The sequence below is a fragment of the Sebastes umbrosus genome, chromosome 23 (genome assembly GCF_015220745.1).
Source record: "Sebastes umbrosus isolate fSebUmb1 chromosome 23, fSebUmb1.pri, whole genome shotgun sequence".
Taxonomy (NCBI): Eukaryota; Metazoa; Chordata; class Actinopteri; order Perciformes; family Sebastidae; genus Sebastes; species Sebastes umbrosus.
In genome coordinates, this window is record NC_051291.1 from 12,741,182 (window position 1) to 12,763,081 (window position 21,900).

General features: G+C 40.0%; 1 protein-coding gene and 1 long non-coding RNA gene across 2 annotated transcripts; both read right to left on the minus strand.

Annotated features, from left to right (window-relative positions):
* Positions 1 to 377: 377 nt before the first annotated feature.
* Positions 378 to 10,298, minus strand: si:dkey-159a18.1 (sortilin). The gene is made up of 21 exons (XM_037759891.1): positions 9,732 to 10,298; positions 8,775 to 8,837; positions 8,444 to 8,520; positions 8,252 to 8,348; positions 7,608 to 7,775; positions 7,366 to 7,439; positions 7,064 to 7,110; positions 6,395 to 6,531; positions 6,192 to 6,275; positions 5,478 to 5,538; positions 4,482 to 4,634; positions 3,354 to 3,451; positions 3,164 to 3,263; positions 2,822 to 2,996; positions 2,539 to 2,732; positions 1,754 to 1,946; positions 1,498 to 1,614; positions 1,264 to 1,408; positions 1,070 to 1,176; positions 852 to 969; positions 378 to 764 (listed from the first exon to the last, which is right to left on the minus strand). The coding sequence occupies exons 1-21, from the start codon at positions 9,954 to 9,956 to the stop codon at positions 750 to 752; spliced, it is 2,448 nt and encodes an 815-aa protein (XP_037615819.1). The 5' UTR covers positions 9,957 to 10,298; the 3' UTR covers positions 378 to 749.
* Positions 10,299 to 14,909: 4,611 nt separating this feature from the next.
* LOC119482383 lies at positions 14,910 to 17,246 on the minus strand. The gene is made up of 2 exons (XR_005205415.1): positions 16,952 to 17,246; positions 14,910 to 15,547 (listed from the first exon to the last, which is right to left on the minus strand). It is a non-coding gene; the product is annotated as an uncharacterized LOC119482383 (long non-coding RNA).
* Positions 17,247 to 21,900: the final 4,654 nt, after the last annotated feature.

Here is a 21,900-nt window from a genome sequence, read left to right on the forward strand (position 1 = left end):
CCGATCTGACTCCATACATGGGACTCAACTCATGGCTAATTCAATAATGTAATAATAGAGTTATGTTATGGACATCATTTAGCAATAGCTCTAACTCTACTGAGTCTGTGGGAAATTGCAGTTTTGGTATGAAAATGGTATAGTGGTCTCTGTGCATTTTTCTTTAACTCTGCAAGATTGGGCAGATTTTTTCACAAGTGAGACATCTTATTAATAACCTATCTTTGTTTTCGTCACACCGACTTCCTCCTTTTTCTTCTCAGTTCATAGTAGATAGGAGACGTCACAGCGCCACCAGTGTCTTTATTGTGCATTTAATCCAATCATTATTATGGCAAATTTTAAACTGTAACAAACACATAATAATATTCAGTATTTATTTATTTTATTTTTTTATTTTTTTTATTTTTTTTAACAAATGCACATTTTTAGGATTGTCTTGTTTGTTTTCACATTGAATAGAAAGTAAAGAGGTGGTGCAACACAGAGTACAATTGAAATAGAATAAAAAAAAACTGTACAAATAAATCAAGGAGTAAGCAAAGCAAAGCAACGAAATCAAGCAAGCTCAATAAATTAAGACATTCTCATGCTTCCCGTGTCCTTTCAGATCCTCACAACTTGCCACGAAGGGTGCTCCCATATCAAAAATATCAGGGATAAGTCCAACAAAATGCAGTCTTTTTCAGAACAGCTGGTCTCCATCATCTTGAATATTCATTATATCCACAGAAATGTGTTGTTGTGTGTCATTCAATAAGATCCTGGTGAAATAAGAACACAAAAGTATTGGTATATGCAGGTTTTGAGCTCAAAAAACAATATCTTAAAACATAATAAAGTGAAAATACATCATCTGATTCCTGCTGGCAGACCGTGCCATTGCTGCTGGTGGCGCTTTCAAGATCGGCTGTGATGCTGTTTTCTTCATCCTGAATCCGGAGGTTGGAGAAGCGATACACTGGTGAACTGCAGAGGGCGACATGACACCAGAATGGTCAGCTACTGCTGGGTGCATAAAGGTGTAACATGCAGCACAGATGTGTGTGTGTGTGTGTGTGTAGGTCACCTGTTTCTGTACACCACCCTCTTGACAGCGAAGACGGCGGAAACGATAGCCACCAGGACGATGACTCCTGCTCCTGCACACACCAGGATCAACACCAGCCTCTCTCGCTGGAAAAATACACACAAGTTGTTATATTCCTAAAAAGCATCATGAACGACTGACACACACACATACTCAATAGAGCAACAACTGACCGGTGTGTCAAAGTGTGTGACCGGAGATGAGGACCTAGCAGGTGGAGCAGGGCTGGTTTTAACCCCACAGGGTCTGATGACTGTCTGTATTGCGAGCAGAGGGCTGAAGCCTCCCTCGCACTGATCACTCGGGACCTTGCGGTACCTGCAAACGCAGTCAGAAGTGTGTGTGTGAGCATGCATGTACGGGGAGGTGTGTCTCTTCATTTTCAAAAAAGGAGTGGCCGTTATTACCCCGCCGTCAGCAGCTCATCCTCCTCTCCGTTCAGACAGAGCTCCAAGGTTTTATTTGCGGCGCTGTGTTGTCTCACGCACTCCGAGGTGTTCACATGACGGTAGTAACCGTAGTCGCTGTGGAAAAAGGGCAAAGGTTATGGCTTCTCCATGCTGTCTTAGTTGTTGGTGCCAAAACATGATCCCATACATGCTGATAAAACTGTTTCAGATGACAATTTGTGATTCTATGGTATAATATCTGTACCATACGTACCATAAGTAATCTTCTCTGGTGCATGGGCAGGGGCTTTGCTTCTTGCTCACCACAAAGTTGCGTCCATTTCTGCACACAGACTGCTTCTTTAGCCTCCTGTAGGTCTCTTTGACGCCCAAGAGACAGCCGTTCCTCTCCGAGTCTCCTCCATCTGAAGCGTGAGCCAACCACTCCTCATAGTCCTGGTCGTTACCTGATTATATCAGGATGGCGACCAATCAGAATACAACTGTTGTCGGCAATCGTTTCAAATTTTTACAGGTAAAATGAAACCAAAAAGTTGTTCCCTCTGGTGGTGTTGGCGAACTCGAGGCTTCAAAACCGTAGTTCACAAACCAATGGGTGACGTCATGGTGACTATACGTATACAAACAGAAATCTGATGACCAAAACTGTTCTAACTTTGGCATCAAATTGTATGTTTCTATATGATCCCATCACTCACTACGAGGAGCTGATTGAGAATACATATTTTCAAGGCCTTTAGAAATCAAGGAGCACAACACAAGAAGCAGAGTAAACGACAAAATGATGCAATGGATGCCCGTTTCCAAAGCATGTCGTTTTGTAAAATGTAATAGAAATGAAAAAAAAAAAAGAGGAACATAGTGTCTCATGGGTTCTTTAGAAATTTAGCTTATGGAAAGTCCCACGTCATGGGTTGTTAAGTTTCTGTAATGCGAAACTGCTCCAAGGCTCCACCTCACTGGAGACAACTTGTTACACCTACCACTAACGTGTGAGACGACTAGATATAGACGGCATTATAAGCGTTTTTGACTCACACTCTCTCGTGATGAGGCTCTGGAAGTCAATGGTGACGACCACCCACATGGGCTGGCCGTCGTCCTCCGGGCGGAAGCCCCACACGCTGACGTTCATGGCCTTGGTCCCCGGCTCGGACGCCAGGCCCGCGAAGAATAAGGGCTGCTCGGTGAAGTTATAGGACTTCCAGCACCGGCCCTCGTCCGTGGAGAACCTGGTGAAGAGAAATGGGAGCATAATAATACAAGAATACTCTGCCTTCCATTGCCAACTATTGTTTCATTGTGCATGACTGCTCAGTACTTGATAGTCTTGGCTTGTCCTTCCCGATGGGCCTCCACAGCCACAATGAGACCCCCAGAGTCCAGGATGCTGTAGTGGTGAGGACCTCTCAGTGTCCCCCTCCAGTTATAACCGCCGTCTGAGGAGACAAACACATCCGGGTTCTGCGACGACGACAGAGAGTCGCCCACCGTACCTGGAGAACAGAGGAGATCATCTAAAATCATCAATACGTTTCAAAAAAGTTAAATTCATTTATGAGAAATGAATTATACTGAATTAGAAAAATGACTGCAAAAAGGACACAGTAGAATGTATATCTAAACTTTGACATTATTTCAAACGTAAATATGGGACAATTACCGTGAGCGATAACCAGACCGATAGCAGTCGGCTCAGACAGAGCCAGCATGGGAACCATGTGGTTGACGCGGCTGTGCTCTCCGTGAATATGAAGGTTGCACTGATGGAAAACATGTGAACACACATTTTATTTGAGCTAACTTGTAGAATATAATGTTAGTACGTACATTTCTACATATATATAACATACATTTTTGACTTTTTCTCCACATTCCACATTCTCAGGTTTGTTAAGCTGCCTCCACATCCCTCCTCTGTTAAAGGACATGACAGATCTTATACGGCCATCTGCAACAAAACACATAGTTAAGGTCATGCTTTGGTATTTTATCAAAATAGAAAAGTGAACAAATGACTGTGGATATAATGACAAGCAGTTTGATGTAAGGAATCGATCATGATAGACACGTCACCTTTCTTTACCCACTCAGAGTTAAAGTATAAGGCTTGCATTAGTCTATTTTTTATTGACAGAAAATCCCGATAGAAGACCAACATTGTGCTAGTCTGTCCCTCAGTATTTGAAGACATAAGTCTTTAAAAACGTCTCACAAATAGTTAAAAAAAATAAAAAAATTAAAGGCTCAGTAATCTCCTAAAAAAGCTGGGCACTATAGTTTTTAGCAAACATCAGTCAAAAACAGGAGTAAATAGTGCATTTGTCGGGGACTATTTTCAGTGGTGGAATAATACACGTTACTATATACTGTATAGAAGAAGTGGACGTAGTCACCGTGACGTCACCCATTGGTTTGTGGACTACGGGACTATTTTTGAAGCCTCGAGTTCAGCTGTGGTATAGCGACCTGTTAATCACAAGGTAGCCACGCCCTAAAGCATACCCTGCTTTATGGTCTATTTGACTCTAAATGGGACCATAATTTACTAAATGAACATCATGCTGTATTGAAGAAGACTTGAAACTATAGCGATTGAGACCATAAACTCATGTTTACAATGTTTACTGAGGTAATAAATCAAGTGAGATGTAGGCTCATTTTCTCATAGACTTCTATACAATCTGACTTATTTTTGCAACCAGAGGAGTCGCCCCCTGCTGGCTGTTAGAGAGAATGCAAGTTTATGGCACTTCAGCGTTGGCTTAACTTTTCAGAACCAGAGTTTGCCGCCCCGTATTTACGGTACCAGAAGGGTGCATTTGGGGGTTGACTTGAAATAAACTACAGCACCCATGCTCGTCATAATATAGGAACATATCTTCAAACAACAAAATAAAAGCACTAATTCAATTTGCGCGTATTGCATTGTTATAAATTTAGCCAAAAGTGCTAAAAAAATGACACATGAAACCCCGTACCCTCGTCCAGTTTATTAGTGAGGTAGACTCCTCTCAGTGACGTTATGTTGGTGAAGTCGCTCTTCCTCTGCCCATCAAACAGGTGGCGCTCCAGCGATTTGGAGAACAAGATGCCGCGGTCGTCTGATGTGTACATGGTTCCAAAGAAGGTGTCTGTGGCGAAAGAGAAGACGGAAAACACAAAGGAGAAGTTTAGTCTCTTACAGTCATGATTACACTTCTAAAGTCAAGGGTTCAAAGTTGACTCATATCACCTTCAAAGAGAATCAGCGCCTGGGAACAAGTGATGCGACGCTGACACAAACTTTTCAGCATTAATAACAACATCATCAATCATATTTTTACTATGTGAAGCTCACACACACACACACACACACACACACACACACACACACACACACACACACGTGTCAGCTAAAGCCATGAAGGACAAGCTCAGCTGAGGGAGGTGATGGACGTGGTTTCTAGCGTGTCCATGTGTGTGTGTGTGTGTGTGTGTGTGTGTGTGTGTGCTTGTGTTACACCCTGATCCCAAGATACGTTTGTCAGCTTTTGCAGTGTAAACTAAATCTCCCTCCCTCCAGCCAACAAAAGATAAAGCCCCTCTTACCCCCATATCTCCCCCTATTTATCTCTGCAGTACAAAAGTCCCATCACCTAACGCAACTGGAGCACTCGCCAGGGAAAATTAATAATAATAATAATGTGAGAGGAGACAGAAATAGACGTGAATGAGAAAAGAGGGGGAGGGCGAAAAGGAACAAAGACCGGGCAGCTGGACTCGCATGCACAAACACACTCTCAGTATGATGGAATGATTTGTCAGCAGCACCGAGAACTTGCGAAACCAGTCCGGCCTTTATCGTTGAGCTTTTCCATTACAACAAAAGGGGCTGAGAGAGCTATAAATTCTGTCACGTCGTCTTCACAACACTACGAAAGCATGTTTTTAAGGTAGATTTTTAAGTTATAGGCATGTGTGTTTTTGTCCGTTACCTCCTGGGTTGTCCACGTGCATGAAGAGCATATCTTCATCTCCATCCAGGATGGAGTAGAACTGAGTGAGTGAGAGAGCACATGAGGGGGTGTGAGAAAATGTGTTATTAATGAATAAAAACAAACTTTTCTGATGACTAATTTAATCTTTAACCGTAACCCCTTGTCTAATCGTCGTGAGAGAGTGTGTGTGCGTGTTTGTGCTGTCAACAAGGTGTGGATGTGGGTGGGTGTTGCGCCAGAACAGATGTGTGTGTGTGTGTGTGTGTGTGTTTAGTTGGTGTTGAAAAAGGGAAATGTTGCCATCGATGTTTTTTAACTTAACCAGCTGTTTCTGAGGGTTTAAAACTTTCTCAACAACCACAAGTCTGACTCAAAGTGTAAGAGAAAGTGTGTGACAAAAGGTGATAATTATATTAACATCCGTACATTTCCTGTGGTAGGGCAGGATATCGTTTATAATATTTCAATACTGACATAGAAGAAGCCAAAGTTCTCAATTAATAAATGTTGCTTTATCAGAAGCAGAGCTTTGCCAAAATAAATTAGTTTAAAATTGGCAAAATTTGTATTGAAATGAACTATCTAATCAAAGAAGAGAGTCCTTTTTAAAATAACAAAAATTTTAAAGGTTACAACTTTATTTTTGTTAACATAACCAATAGAAATTTTGAACTAAACTACAAAAAAAAAAAATGTAAATCTCTTTCTCACCTGCTCGGTGGAGGCAGAAGGTAGAAGCGCTCGACTGAAGGTATCTCCTTGGTCTGATGAGAAATACATGACACGAGGGGATCTCTGGGAGCAAAACAATGCATCACTGTGTTGTTATTATTGCTTATAATTAAGATTAGTGGTCTTTAATGTGATTTGACCATCTAGATAACTAATATGCGTGTGAAGAGGAGTCTTCTTACCGAATCCTCCATCACGGAGAAGAAGAGGAAGGCTCCTATGTAGCCAAAACTGAAGATGTCCTCGTGGATTGTGGTGAAGGTTTTCCCCAGATCTTTAGTCTTCTTCAGCACCAAATTGCCCCTCTCATCTGCCTCAACTGTGGCGACAAGAAGCAAGAGATGCTCAGGACTCTTATTTATTGATTTCGTCTCCACTTTTAATCCAATTAAGCCCTATATTATAGCTGGAAAATGGCATCTTTTAAATCCCAATTGCACTTTATTCAAATACACCACCATTGGATCCCCCAACAATATCTTATCCTTATTATTATCTCTTGCCATTTTTATCACATGGACTTTTTTATTGTATTTTATATTGTGTGTACAGCAATCACACTTTTAGTCATCTATTATTTTCGTGTTTTTATGCAGGCTTACTGCAGAAAGGATTTCCTCTTATGGGACATTGGAGATCTTAACTAAACAGCATAAACCACACAATGCTGGTTGTTTTTTTAGATTTGACTTGATTGCACTTAAATGATAAATTTCTCTAAATGTCTTTCTTGCATTGCAAGGCGAACACTTTTATGTCATAATCGAGTCCTTCAGATCAAATCACTGGCTGTCTGACAACTTTTTTTAAACTCTCTGGTATGATGAAATGCATTCCATACATCTTCCTACCTGTGTCTGTTCGACTGAAGCTGAAGAACAAATTAATGCCGGCCCCCCTGATGGAAAGAGGAAGTTAAAAAACATGTCACAAACACCTAAAAAGTGTCACAACGACTTTCATTTGAACTGTTTTTAAACATTACTTTTTCTTCTCCAGAACAAAAAACACACTGCGTATCATATCGTATCCACTCAATCTAAGTAAAACAAGTCAATACTGGCCTAGAGCTTTTACAGAACACATGGTTCATCTGCTTTCTTTTAGACATGCTGGGTTTCTCGGTGTGGTTTGGTTTCCTGTTTATCCTCACCATGAGAAAGAATGCACTCCATCATGAACTTTTGTCCACTTGGCACCAAAGTCCAGAGAGAGCCACAGACCGCCCTGCGAGTCGGAAAGGAACAGAGGAGTGTTTACCTTTACTTTAAGGTGTGGGCTTGATCTGTGTGTGAGTTTTATAGCTATTACACAGAGCGAGGGGAGACCATTGTGACCTTGTGAATGAAATAAAAAAAAGTAAGAGAAACAACATTTAAAAGCCGTGCGACTCACATCGATGCTGAGCGCCACCAGGTAGTCAGGGTTGAGGAAGTGGTACGTGATTGGCTGATCCAGGTGGAAGGGCAGCTTGATGAACTTGAAGGTCGCGCCGGCATCCGTGGAGGTGAAGATGATCCCGCCAGCATTGTCCACCACCGGGATGTCTGCTGTCAGAATCACCTAAAGTCAATTATGAGATGCAAAGTTAGCAGGGATGATGATTGTTTACTAAACATATACACTACTGCATATTTTAAGCTTTACTTTTACTGGCTTTTCGCAGAATTCCTGGGTAAAAAGATCCACCTGCATGTCAGAGAAAACGTCTTTTTACATCTTCTCATCCTAAAACATGTGTCTCAAACCTCCCGCCAGTTCACAAGTATTGCTAATTTCATGACTTATGTAGACGAAGCTGGATAAAAACATCAAAAAAGTGAATATCCGTGCTAATCCTGAACTTCTGTGGGTGTATTTTTGAACATGCCAGCCACAACACTGTGAGGACGAGAGCAAACCAAGTGAAGATGTGGCACCAGACAGCAGAGCAACATGCAAGATGTCTTCACACTTTTTTATTGTGAGGCAACATCACACTCGGTTCCTTAACCGAAACTCGAACTGCTCACTCACTACACACTACAGTGTTGACTTACAGAGCTCCCTGGTCCAACACTGACTCCAAACTCCTCCCTTATGAAGGTGTTGTTGATCTGATGGGAAATGTCATGGAAGGATTTTGCATAATCCGTGCTGATGAGAGAGGAAAAGAAAGACTGTGTTTTTGAGTTCTTCTCAGGGTGTTTCTGCTCATGTTATTTCCTCTACTACATCAGATACTAACTCACCTTCGATAAAGTCGCGAAGAGCCGCCTTCTAGGAAAGTATCTATTGGAGCACTAAATGTTGACAGCACCAGGACGACCTATGAAAAAGAGTATGACATTATTTCTAAGTATGAGGTAGTTTATATATATTTCAGACCATTTTTTCAAATAAAAGTAAAAAAAACAAATAAATAATATTTTGGATTACAGAAACTGCCAGAGATTAGACATCAGTATAAAGTCTGAGCATTCACACATGTTTCTGTATCTCTAAAGAGAAAAGTAGACAACATGTTGTGCTGATGGGAATGATCTGAACCTTGTGGTACTGTAGTACTACTAAGATACTTACACCTGTACCATCGCCCACCCATGTAAGAATCACATAGGAGCCATCATCACCGTTGAACCCTGTCTAGGAGAAAGAGAGAAGAGATACTCAAACATATGACAGCATCGCCTCTAAAGTTAAAAAAAAAAAAAGAAACAAAAAAAAATCCCAAATATGCAACTTTCATTTCCTGTGGTGGTCAAAGAACAAAAAATGGTAATTTGCTGATAAATGACAAAAACAAAATGTTGATCACCACAGTAGATCATCTGTTTGCACATTGCAAATGTCATTTAATATCATGAATAAATAAAAATGATTTGTTGTTTCTATTAAAGTTTCACTTGTTTATTGTCTTTTTTAAGAACTATTTTAGAATAGATTAGAAAAGAAAGCTTTATTGTCATTGTATTAAATACAACGAGATTCACAGTTTGCCACTTCTGGTCAGTGCTTTAAAACAAATACTTGACAAGACTAAACGAGGCAGATGAAACATATAACAGGTAAAACACACACAGTTATAAAGTAAATAAAACAGGTAAAGTAGATGTAATAAATAAATATAAACAGAAGTGTTACACTAGAAGTATAAAATATAAAAATAGATGTAATGTAAACAGGTAATTGCACTTGTAAAATAGGTAGAGTAGAGTTAATAAATAAAATGTAAACAAAGTTGCACTTGAGGTGTATATTGCATCAAGGATATATTGCACAGATAACTGTATTCACATTCAGTGTATTAATATTGCACAGCTTTATTGTTTGTTCAGGGGATTTTACCTTGAATATACTGAAACAATGCAGAAAAAAAAGCAAATAAAGCAAGAAAAATATCACTTTCTGACCTATAGGAACAAGTTAATTAGTTTAATAACTGCAAATGTATTAATATTATATGACTTCTTTGCTGCTTGCCTATATTCACCAAACCTTTCCTAGCAGCCTCAGAACAATAACTCAAACACACCTCACCTCATGCTTATTGTCATCCAGGACCCTGTGCTCGACTGGTGTGAGGGGGGTCTTGCAGGAGGTGAAGGGGGGTCCGTGAACAGGTCTGTTGGGGGTCGTATCCCTCCTGGGTCGTGCAGGGCTCTCATGCTGCTGCTGAATCCGGTGGAAAGTCACCGTCCTGCTGCCTCCAGCGCCTAGAAGAAGGACGCACAACCCACCGAGGACCACCAGTCTCCAGATCATATCCGATGAGAGAATAATAATAAAGGGGACCTCAGAGTAGCAGATGTCTGCAGATACTGGCTCAGTTTGTTGTAAGCAAATGGGTGTGGGACGCGCTCGAACTGGTCCTTAACATAAAGAAAAGTGCTGTGTGAAGTGGTGCGTCCTCCACCAGCAGGTGTTTTTCTACCCGCATCCAGGTGACCTGAGCTGCTGCTGCTGCTGCTGGGTGGGAGGATTTACACAAAGTGTATTTTGATGGAAAACGCACCATGTGGCCTTTTGCAACCAAAGCAAGAGAGGAAAATGTGGGAGAATCAGTGCGAGAGATCAGTTTGCGTTACAGAAAAGAGAGAATGCTATGCGTAAAAGCCAGAATGGAGAAGTTCTGACACTGGATAGGAGGCATGAATGCAGCATAAGAGACATCCTGATTTTATTTTGCAGTGGCCTCAAGTGAACACCAGAGGACGTCAAAGTCTTCATCTTTAATGCTTCCAGCTGACTGACTCTCAGTTTAGTGCCACAAGGCATCAGGAGGTGTTTGTGCGCTTTTACGCACAACTGTAAATTGATTTGGAGTGTATTGGCTGCAGTGATATCTTTCAAACCAATGCCTTAAAGTCAAATGAAAGAGGAAGCTACATGAAGTCACTCCTTACCAAGTATTCTGAGGACACACCAGACAGCATTTAAACTGGTTTCTTTGTCCTTTGGTTCATTTTACATTTTTACACATTTTAATCTTATCCAGATGTTTAATTTCTGATATATAATACATCAAATCCAATTAGAGCCAAATGTACAAATAATTATAAGCAATATTGGTTACGCTGTTTATGGGAAGGAGAACCACACATAAAATGAGACGAGGTCAAATCAGCCAAGTAGAAAAACTGCTACTTTGTGAGAATTATAGTGGAAAATTATTTCAAACATAAAACATAATGGCCTTGTAATGACCTGCCCACAATGACGACTCTATGTTGGTGTGGGAATGTTATGCCCCTGGGCCAGAAGAAACACTGGTAACAGAGGACAAGGGAACATGTCCACTGTGGAGGGCTTAATGGAGGCGTAACTATTTAAGCTCCACTGATTTTGTTTTTCAACTTAAGGGCACAAAAACTCAACAACAAGACTACAAACCCAAAGCCCTGACACATATTTCCTAATTGGGTCAAACTAAATAAATGCTGAATCCACACTTCCCATAATACCCTCAGTTTGTAACAGGCTTTTTTGGCTTTCCAAAATCAGTCTCATGAAATGTTTTTGTACAGACACTGACAAACATTCATCCTACCAATAGGGGCTTTAGATTGGAAACCGCGGGGATCTATAGGCAGAAATGGAATATAATATTAATAAGTATGTTTTTGTAGTGCATAATTGCCTGAAAATAAGAATCATGTTTTCTTAGAATAAAGAAAAACACTATACACTGCACCTTTAAATATGTTGTTTGAAAGTGACACAGTCCGGCTCTTAGACTGGGACAAAAACAGGACCTTATACTAAATAATAAAATCATTTATTTACAACAAAGTAGGGCCCATCTTACAATGAGCTCACACCGTCCGCAACACCAAATCGAACCAGGGGCGTTAAGTGTGGGGGCCAAATCTCAAATACCAACTGCCCCTCGGCGTCTGATACCGACGCACACGACACCCTTTAGCATCTGTATGAGACGCTCTGGGATTTCAAGCAGCTACAATGTAAACCCATTCGTGTCAATATTAAACACGCAGAGAAAAAGCTCCGGGAGTGTGTTGACGTAGTTTGAAGAGCGAAAAAACACACATATGGTGGCAGGGAGGGGAGGTGGACGTGTCCAACAAACACAGGGCTTTCATCCAGGAGACCGCTGTCCGTGTCCAGTTCACTTTCACTTTACAAATGTAGTCGTTTTAAACCATGATGATTTTTCCTAAACCTAACCAAGTGGTTTTGTTACCTAAAGCTAAGCAAGTGCTTTGTTTGAATTCATAATTCATGTGTTTACTGCTGCCATATTGGAGTGTCATAGTTTGAAGTCATAGTTAGAAAGTAACGCTAACGGGACAAGTTGAGATGAGAAAGGCGTGGGCGCCCTTGTTCGGACCACACCCGTCTTTAAGCTAAAGCTTCATTTTGATCTCAACTACACACCTGTAAAGTTTCGTGACTGCATCTTGCACGGTTGCAAAGCTATTGTGGTGACAATTTCTGTCCACAGACAGCAATATAAACACCTGGCAAACTACTCCAAACCACCTCTGTGGTAGATCCCGTTACAGTAGACGTCTCCAGAGCCACATTTTGCCAAGATGACTCACAAGGTGAAAACAATACCAGAGTCGCTGTCATGGCTGATATCTAATGGGCAGCACACATCCGTAAAGTCAGCAGCGTAGAGACTGGTGTAAAGATAAAAATATTGGAACAAAAACATAACGCAGAGGTGTGTAATGGCCTGTCTGCTGCGCCAGCCTTTGTGCATGCATGGGGAACACCATGTCAAGGTGTGCTGCTGACTAATACTGCCCTGCAGGCTTGGAGACAGAAACACAGAGCAACAGCAAGACTAACCAAGCAGAGGGACGGCCATGAAAGGCAACAACTATCGCCTGTTTTTTGGCATTTAGTTTGGAAAATGTTGCTATTTTCACACTGAGCTGTTATAGTTGGTGGTATCATATTACTCTACATATACTACTAACCACACCACTATGGCACTTTGCTTGAGATGGTATTGCACTAAAAGTACTTCCCTGGTCATGGGTACTGTTTGTATACTGCTTGCACTGTAATTTTAAAGGTCCCATATTGTAAAAAGTGAGATCTTCTTGTCTTTTTGTATTATAAAGCAGGTTGAAGTGCTTATTAAATACTGTGAAAGTATCAAAACGCTCAATCCGTGGAGAAATGCACACAGCCCGTATTCAGAAACTGTGCCTTTGAAACAAGCTGTCAGGATTTATTGAAAATGTTATGATGTCACAAATATACAATATATAGACCAGTACACAGTTTTAAACGGAAACATTCTAAATGTGTCCCAGTTTATTTCCTGTTGCAGTGTGTGTGAATGGCATAAGCTGACAGGAAGTAAAGATGGACCCGAGCTGTTGCCTTGCAACGCAATTCCATTGCAGTTCTGTTGAAATGCACTAAAACGGAGCGTTTCAGACAGAGAGTGAATACAGGCATATTCAGGCAGACAGTATGAGGAAAATAACATGTTTTTTTTTACATTACAGCATGTAAACATGCTCTAGTAAAAACATAAAATACAAGTATGAACCTGAAAATGAGCAAAATATGGGACCTTTAAGTCTAATTATTTCCCCTGTGTTGATCAACAAACACTGATCCTATATCTTCTCTTACATTAGTAAGACGATCCTGTTCATAAAGCTGTGACGCTCTGGTCTTAAGTTCAGTTGAAAATCCAGTCTGTTTTGCATTCAGTTTACATCACGCTGGTTTCTGTGGCTTTCACAGTCTTTTATCGAACCAGGAAATGACGTCTTGTGTATCAGGGCTGAGTTGACAGTGATGCTTTGAGTCACCAGTACGGGAAACTCCACCGTTGCAGGCGACTGAGAGTCTTGAGATTCAGATAGCTGAGCTTGAGGATCATGTGCTAAAGATTTGTTTGTACATGCACTTAACGCGGCTCTACCTGATGAATGTCATGAAAGTGCAGTATTCACTTTCCCTTTTACCAACTCAAGAGACAAATATGTAGGTCTGATGAGAGCAATGAGACTGAAAAAAGCAGTAACTGACCCATAAAGTAAAACAACAAACTAAAAGAGGCTAAAAAGCTCCATGTGGCCAGACAGACGTCACTGATAATCCCCTGTGGCTTCATCTCTTTGACCAATCTACTTCAAATCACACGGATTCCTCCATTTGATGATTTATTTTTACTCATAGACCACAGGGACAATGCTCCAGACTGTACTCACAGGGCTCCTGTTGCACAATCAGCCATTTAAGTTTCTCTTTCTTACATGTTATTTTTCTGTTTCTAGTTGAGGCTACTTGGGCTGTGTTTGGACCCGTTGCTCTCGGGGAGCTTCCTGTTTTGACATTTCATGCGATATCGGTTGAATCAATACAGATGAACTTGGCATGACTCGACTAGTTTGTTCAATTTGACTTAAGTTCTGCACACTTAATTCAATACGGTAGTGTTTGGCATAAAAGGATCATGTCTTCATACAATTCAGACAAAGACGACCAAGTTCTTACTTGTTTTATCTTTCAGTCTTTGACTGTTTTAAAGTGTAGATGCCTTGCAGGTCAAACATTTTGAGAACATAAGGATTATGGTTACTAAAAGGGACTTTTATCTGGTTAAGAGTCTCAATTTAATACTGATGCTTCTATATGACCTACATAAGTAAACAAGTGTGCCGCGGACAAACCCAGATCGGGCTTCGCTGGTGCCTTCAACCTGCAATCGGAGCTCCGGTGGGAGGTGGAGAGCTCCACGCTCGGCAGCAGAAGCTCTTCCTCTAGCCAGGAGCAGAGTTTCGCCTTGATCGCTGTTCCGCCAGGAGCCAACACCGACACCACGCTGTTGGAGACCCAAGCCATATTGCTGAGCCCGCTGGAAGGAAGGGAGGCACGGGAGAGCCAGAACCAGGACTGCACCAAGGCAGACTGTCAGACCTTGCTTCATAAAAATGAGAGGTTTTCTAAAGGGAGTCTGGTGCTCGGAAGCACTACTGTTTTTGTCCACAGTGCCCCCCAAAATCAAAACAAAATAAAAGTTCCTCAGAGTAGCTTTAACACCCCTAAATGTATTTGTTTTGTGCCCACTGTATGGGGACCATAGAGCAGTTTAGCACTAATGTGAAGCTCTACCTTTAGTTCCTAACTCACTGCTGAAATGGTTTCAGTATTGTTTCACTACATTTGAGACTTTTGAATCAGCCTGGCTTCCAACAATAAACTCTCCAGTAAACAGGCAGCCTATGACTTTTTAAAATTCATTTTATTTGAAAAAAACCCCAGCTCAAAATAGACAAAAGACAAAACAGTCTCGTTTTTAGTGCAAATCATTGTTCAGTAGTGCTGTTACATTTCCTATCAGGTTTGTGGCTTTAACACAGACTAGCTGCTACAGTGTTTGTACAGCAGATGATACAAAGTAGAGCAAAATACAAACACATGCTGTGGGGATTATGCATTCATATCAACAAGCTGTCTAATGAAGAATACATCCAGCAAGTCAGACATTATACAATGAAGTCCATACTAGCAATGCTACCAGGACCATTTATCTCCAGTGATAATAAAAGTGTCACTGTCTGCTGATCAGTAGCCGGCAAGTCCATCCAGCTGCCATTGTTTTTGTAAATCATCATCAAGACGTTTTCCTTTATGAGCCGATGTTTTTAGTCACAGGCGATTCTCTCTGGTGGTTGCTTGAGGAGAGCTGCCCCTGCGTCTGCTGGTCCAGGTCCAAAATGTAGTGATGGTCCTGGACGTACATCAGGCCACCAAAGGAGTCTACTAATCCATAAAAGACTGCAAGGATGCTCAGCGCCGTTCCAATGAAATACAACTTGAGGACTGCTGGCACCATGGTTCCCGTGGTAAAGGACAGCTGGCTGCAAAAGAAAAAGAATGATGCATTTAGGGTATTTGTAGGGATGCAATGATACTGAATCGGATATCGGGCCAATACTGACTCAAATAGCTGGATCGGGTATCGGTGACATACCCTGGGATATAGCTGGGAGGAGACCACGGGGAAGACCCAGGACTAGGTGGAGAGATTATATCTCTACTCTGGCCTGGGAACGCCTCGGGATCCCCCAGTCAGAGCTGGTTAATGTGGCCCGGGAAAGGGAAGTTTGGGGTCCCCTGCTGGAGCTGTTGCCCCCGCGACCCGATCCCAGATAAGCGGTTGAAGATGGATGGATGGATGGGTATCGGTGACAATGGGGCCGATCTATTCAATTCAATTCTAGGTTTTTATACTATATAAATTATATACTGGCATTTTTAAGTTTTTACCAATTTGTTGCTGTATTAAAAAAGGTTTACATTTGAATTGTAATTCCTGTTAATTTCTAAGATTTGTTTTACCAAATTTTATTATTTTAATACAATTCAGTAAAATTGTTATTTATGTATTTATTTGTTACACTTTGTTTTACAATTAAAAACTAGTATCGGATCGGTACTCTGTACCCAAAGCCCAGGTGTCGCTATCGGTATCGGGACAGAAAATGTTGGATTGGTGCATCTGTGGGTATTTGTTAGTATAGATTAAAGGGGATTTTTGGAGATGTTTTAACTCTAGACAGATAGATAATCACATTTTTAATAGCAGTCATACATGCACAAATATACATTTTGGGCAATAGTTTTGATCTCAAACCACAATATTCATGTTAAATTAATTATTACAGTGCACAATGATTTTAACTACAGGAACTGGTCGAGGATAAAGGACTTGTGTGTGGAGAAAGTGTATTTAAAAAATCCCCCCACTATTATTAGACCACACCAAAAAGGAAGAACAAGGCTATTTGGTGCATTTAATGCCGTGGGAAATATCGACTTTACGATGATTAGCAACCCAAAACGGACCTTATTTGACTCCTTTTTTAAGTATTTTGACGCCACAATTGCTGTTTGGTGTAAAGTGAGTAGAAAATGTGAAATATTTTATAGTGAAAGTCATGCATATGACATTTTTGCTTTAAAACACGACACTATAGGACACGACTCTTCCTCCTCCAAAAAACAGCAGACACTAAACGCCACAGTTGTTGCAAGATTCGCAGTAGTTTTGTTGCACTTTACTGTAAGACACATAAATACTAATTGAATTATTAATTAACTTAATGAAACTCAAATGCAAGACGCTGAAGAAACGAGTTTGAAGGTAGCATCCCAGCAGCAGAGCACATGGCAAACTTTAGAAACGATAATAACTGTAATGTTGTCATGTAGGAGGCACTAAAGCTGAGATGTACTGTATTTTATTTGGTGTAATAACTTACCAGAAGCTCGGCTGATGTGCAGTGATCTCTTTTTGTTTCTCTCTCGTGTTTGTGGAGGCTGAAGCAGGCGAAGTTTCCAACAACAAACAGAGAAATCCAACGATGTTTGTCGGTATGTGATTTACTTTTTCTTCTTCTCAGTAAGCAGAGAAACTCGTCATCCCTCTGAAGCTCAGATCACACAGCTGCTGTCTGAGCTGCTGTGTGATCTGCCGCTGCATATGAAGCAGAGCTGCATTACATGATGATGCGTAACAGTGACATCACGTTATTAAGTAACGCGCAGCAACAGTTTCCTGATTCACAGTAGCTGAACTGAGGAGAGTTCAGTAGTTCCCATCGGGTTGTCGTGCTCATTTCAGACTTGAATAGAAGCTATTTTACTGTTTTCCCAAAAGCCTGTTTACAAGCCAGTATATTTTATTTTATTTATTTTATTTATTTTATTTATTTTATTTATTTTATTTATTTTATTATGTATTTATATATTGGTTTATATTCAATTATATTTCCTGTAGATTTCCTGTGTATTTATTTTATTTATTATTCATTTATTTATTTATTTATTGGTTTATATTCAATTATATTTCCTGTAGATTTCCTGTGTATTTATTTTATTTATTATTCATTTATTTATTGGTTTATATTCAGTTATATTTCCTGTAGATTTTATCTCCCAAAATCCTGTTTCCAAGCCAACATACTAGTGCCAGAAATATTTTATATTTATAGGCTATCAATATCTATTGGGTCTAACCTATAAAATACCTAATACCTACTAATGTAAACTATTAGTTTTTTAAGAATGTAAACAGAGGACAATTTGAGGAAATTCCATACTTTAGTACAACAAAATAGTATGTGAGATATTTTCCGAAACCTTAGTATGAAACCCATAGTATGCAAATTGCAAAAAAAATTCCAGTGAAAGTTTATTTATTTATTTATTTATTGGTTTATATTCAGTTATATTTCCTGTAGATTTTATCTCCCAAAATCCTGTTTCCAAGCCAACATACTAGTGCCAGAAATATTTTATATTTATAGGCTATCAATATCTATGGGGTCTAACCTATAAAATACCACGTAAGCTATTAGTTTTTTAAGAATGTAAACAGAGGACAATTTGAGGAAAATTCCATACTCTAGTACAACAAAATAGTATGTGAGATATTTTCCAAAACCTTAGTATGAAACCCATAGTACGCAAATTGCATACTTTTTCCGGTGAAAGTTTATTTATTTATTTATTTATTGGTTTATATTCAGTTATATTTCCTGTAGATTTTATCTCCCAAAAACCTGTTTCCAAGCCAGTATATACTGCCAGAAATATTTTATATTTATAGGCTATCAGTTAATTTGGCCTAAAATAAGACAATTTTAAATATGGTGTCTAACCTATAAAATACCATGTAAGCTATTAGTTTTTTAAGAATTTAAACAGAGGACAGGAGTTCCCATCGGGTTGTTATGCTCATTTCAGACTTGAATAGAATCTCTTCTTTTACTGTGAAGAAAACAAACAGGGGTTAAGATGAGGACAGATGAGGACAGATAAGGCAGAGCTGACTCATTTCACACATTTGTGGAAGTGTCATCTACAAAATTCCTGGGAATTATTGTTGATGAATGCTTGAGGTTGAGAACAGATTGACTTGGTTGGTAAAAAAAACAAATAAATCTATTGGAATAATAAGAAGGGTTAATCCTCTTTGTCATCACAAAATGTCTCTTTACTCTTTATTATAGTCTAATATTTCATATTGTAATATAGTTTGGGTGAGTACTTTTCCTACAAACCTTCATAAAATGTTAGTTCTCCAAAAACATTTTGTGAGGATTGCAACTCGGATCAGAGTCCCACATCTCCTCTGCTCCTCTTTATAAAGGGACTATTTGTAACTTTCAGAAATGCTTGTTAACAGCGACTCCTGTGGCCTTTAAATCAACGAAAGTCAGCGTCGGGCTCGCGCTTGTGCTCGCTCCACATAGACATGAACGAGCATCGCTCAAAACAGTGAGGCGACACACGTCAGCTAAAACCACAATATCACTCTATAGTTCAGCTGCTTGGCTGTAATGTTAGCTGACCAGACAAAGGTATCTCCATGAATCAATGCTGATCCTAGTGTTGGCTGTTCCTGCTTCAGCCTCCCGACCGCGGCCGGAGGGAACAGGGGAGACACCGGAGTTTTGGTCGGAGACGACAACATTTCTCGCTGCGGAGCCCCGTCACTTCACAAAACACGGGAAACCTCTGTTTGTCTGGAGGAGCTGCAGCAGTTATTTCTGCACAAACGTCCACTATACATTCACTAGATATTCTCAGAGCTAAACTAACTCTTCTGCAGTGTGTAGTGTGCACGCATGCACGTGAGAGCGGAGCGAAATAGCGAGAACGAGCGCAGGAAGGCAGAGGAGCAGAGTACAGCAGAGACTCCGGCCCTGGAGGCCAAAGCTACGGTCTCCCCCGCGTCATCCGAAAGCGGCCAACAATGTTTTGCAAGACGGGCTTCACTAGATATAACTTTGCGGTTTTGGTGCTTCCGTGTAGTTTGTGTTGGAGTCTTGTTTGAACAGCGTAGCCACAAGCGAGCGTGCATGGGACACCGACCCGGATTTATTTATACGTGTAAGAAGTTACAAACAGTCTAGCTCGCAGCAATAATTTCCTGATTCACAGTAGCTAACCTGAGGAGAGTTCAGGAGTTCCCATCGGGCTGTTATGCTCATTTTAGACTTGAACAGAGCTCTTTTTTACTGTGAGGAAAACAAACAGGGGAAAGATAAGGACAGACAAGGCTCAGCTCACTCATTTCACACTCATTTTATTTATGGTTAATATTCAGTTATATTTCCTGAAGATTTTATCTCCCAAAAGCCTGTTTTCCAAGCCAGTTTACTAGTGCCAGAAATATTTTATATTTATAGGCTATCAATTAATTTGGCCTAAAATAAGACAATTTTAAATACGGGGTCTAAGCTATTAGTTTTTTAAGAATGTAAACAGAGGACAATTTCAGTGTTGTCACAGTAGGAAAAGCGCAGGCTGTAAATAATGAAATTAATGATGTCTGAATTCTATTTAGCTGCTTTGATATCAAGGTTGCGTCCGAAATTCCATACTTTAGTACTCCAAAACACTATGTGAGATATTTTCCGAAACCTTAGTATGAAACCCATAGTATGCAGATTGCATTTTATTTATTTTATTTATTTTATTTATTTTATTTATTTTATTTATTTTATTTATTTTATTATTTTATTATTTATTCATTTATTTTAATTAATTAGTTTAATTAACATTTTGACCTGATGAAAAATTAAAGGGGAACTTTACCGTTTACAGGTCTTGGGGAGTAGGCTACTATTGCATGTGAAAAAAAGTTGTATAAAGCATTTTGTTGCACAAAATCTGATAAATTGCCTCAAGTGATGTCACTTGAGCACCGGTTGAGTCGGGTTGGTTGGATCTGAAGACTGCAAGTTCAAAAGAATCTGTGGATGTGGAGTTAGAGAGAAGTGAGTTAACCAGACCTCTGTAGTCTATTGCTCATCTCTACCACAGGCCAGCAACTTGAGGCTACATTAGTCACTACTAGCATAACACTCTCGAATCTCCTACAGAACTGTCAGCGGTGGAGTTGCATTGTGGGTAATGTAGGCGGCAGGTTTTGACTGGAATAAAAACAGTCCATCGTGAGTCCAACAGTGTTATAAGTGCAATACTAAATCAGTAGAGTGCTCCTTTAAGAGACCAACGTTTTTAATTCATCCTGAGGTGAACCATATGTCAGTCTATTTAATAGTTAGTGAGGCATTTCACCTAAAACCACACATGACAAACTCATGGTGGCAACCACAGAGGGAAAGTCAGGGGATCTCCAACGACTTTAGGATTTATCCTCTAGGGACAATTAATGTTTATGGTAATCAATCCAATAGTGGTTGAGATAATTCAGTCCGGGCCAAAGTGGTGAACAGACTTTTAGTTTATTGTCTGTGTTTTAGAGACTCATAGGGCATAGGTACCATATCCTATCCTAATAGAAAATGTTTTTTGAAACGGCTCTATGTCCCGTTTTCACTTCCCCATTTTAAATCACAAGACAGTGAGGTAGTGGTTTTAAACGTTAGGTTTGAAGGGCAAAGGAATGTGTTGTTGAGCAACTTTTAATTTGACGTATGTTCTCAGTGACTCAGCATAAGAGCGAAGCTGTATTCAAATTACACTTTCAGCACTTAAACCTCGATGGGCTCGCTCAGACCTGTTCCTCCACCAGGATCCACTTTGTATAAACTTGTTAGAGAACCTGTGGCGTTTTATCAGAAAAATAAATCTATCAAATCTCGGTATTTCCAATTTATCCACATGCCAGAGTGGAGATTCCAGATTTTAACGCTGGAAAATTCCCCATTCAGACGAACGAGCAGAGCAAAATAGCTGCGCTGTTCTTTCTTTTTCATAAAAAAAGTCATGTATTTAATTTCCCCTGAGGCTTGGAAAGGTTTTTGAGGAAACTCCAGCCCAGTCTGCCGCCCACCAGTGCAGTTCACTTGAAGAATAATGGCACAGCTGTAGGGCTTCAATCAACACCAAATATGTGATATGAGAGTATATGACTAATCATTACTACATGGTCTATGTTTTCTTAGTTAAAAACTTGACATGGTCTTCAGGGCAACATTACTGTACGATATGAGTCAATGAAGATGCTACAACATTTTAGACAGTTTTAATGACTTCCAATTAATTTCCTCTGTGTTACGTTTGTCTGTAGTTGATCCTTTCCAGAGAATCAAGTTTTAAGATTTCCTGAAATAACAAAAAAAAAGAAAAAAAAGCATTGAGTCATGTGAAATCAGCTTTAAGAGTCTGGAAGTACTCACTGTTCTCACTGCCAGAAATTGTCATGCAGCCAATAGTTCAGATTACTCATCTACTC

Bases quoted from the DNA above. Each gene is read 5' to 3' on its own strand.
- si:dkey-159a18.1 (XM_037759891.1), bottom strand. From the start codon at position 9,956: ATGATCTGGAGACTGGTGGTCCTCGGTGGGTTGTGCGTCCTTCTTCTA. The intron at 7,776-8,251 runs GTAAGTCAACAC...AATTGACTTTAG, and splicing joins GTGTTGGACCAGGGAGCTCT to GTGATTCTGACAGCAGACAT. The intron at 1,177-1,263 runs GTCAGTTGTTGC...GTATTTTTCCAG, and splicing joins TCACACACTTTGACACACCG to CGAGAGAGGCTGGTGTTGAT.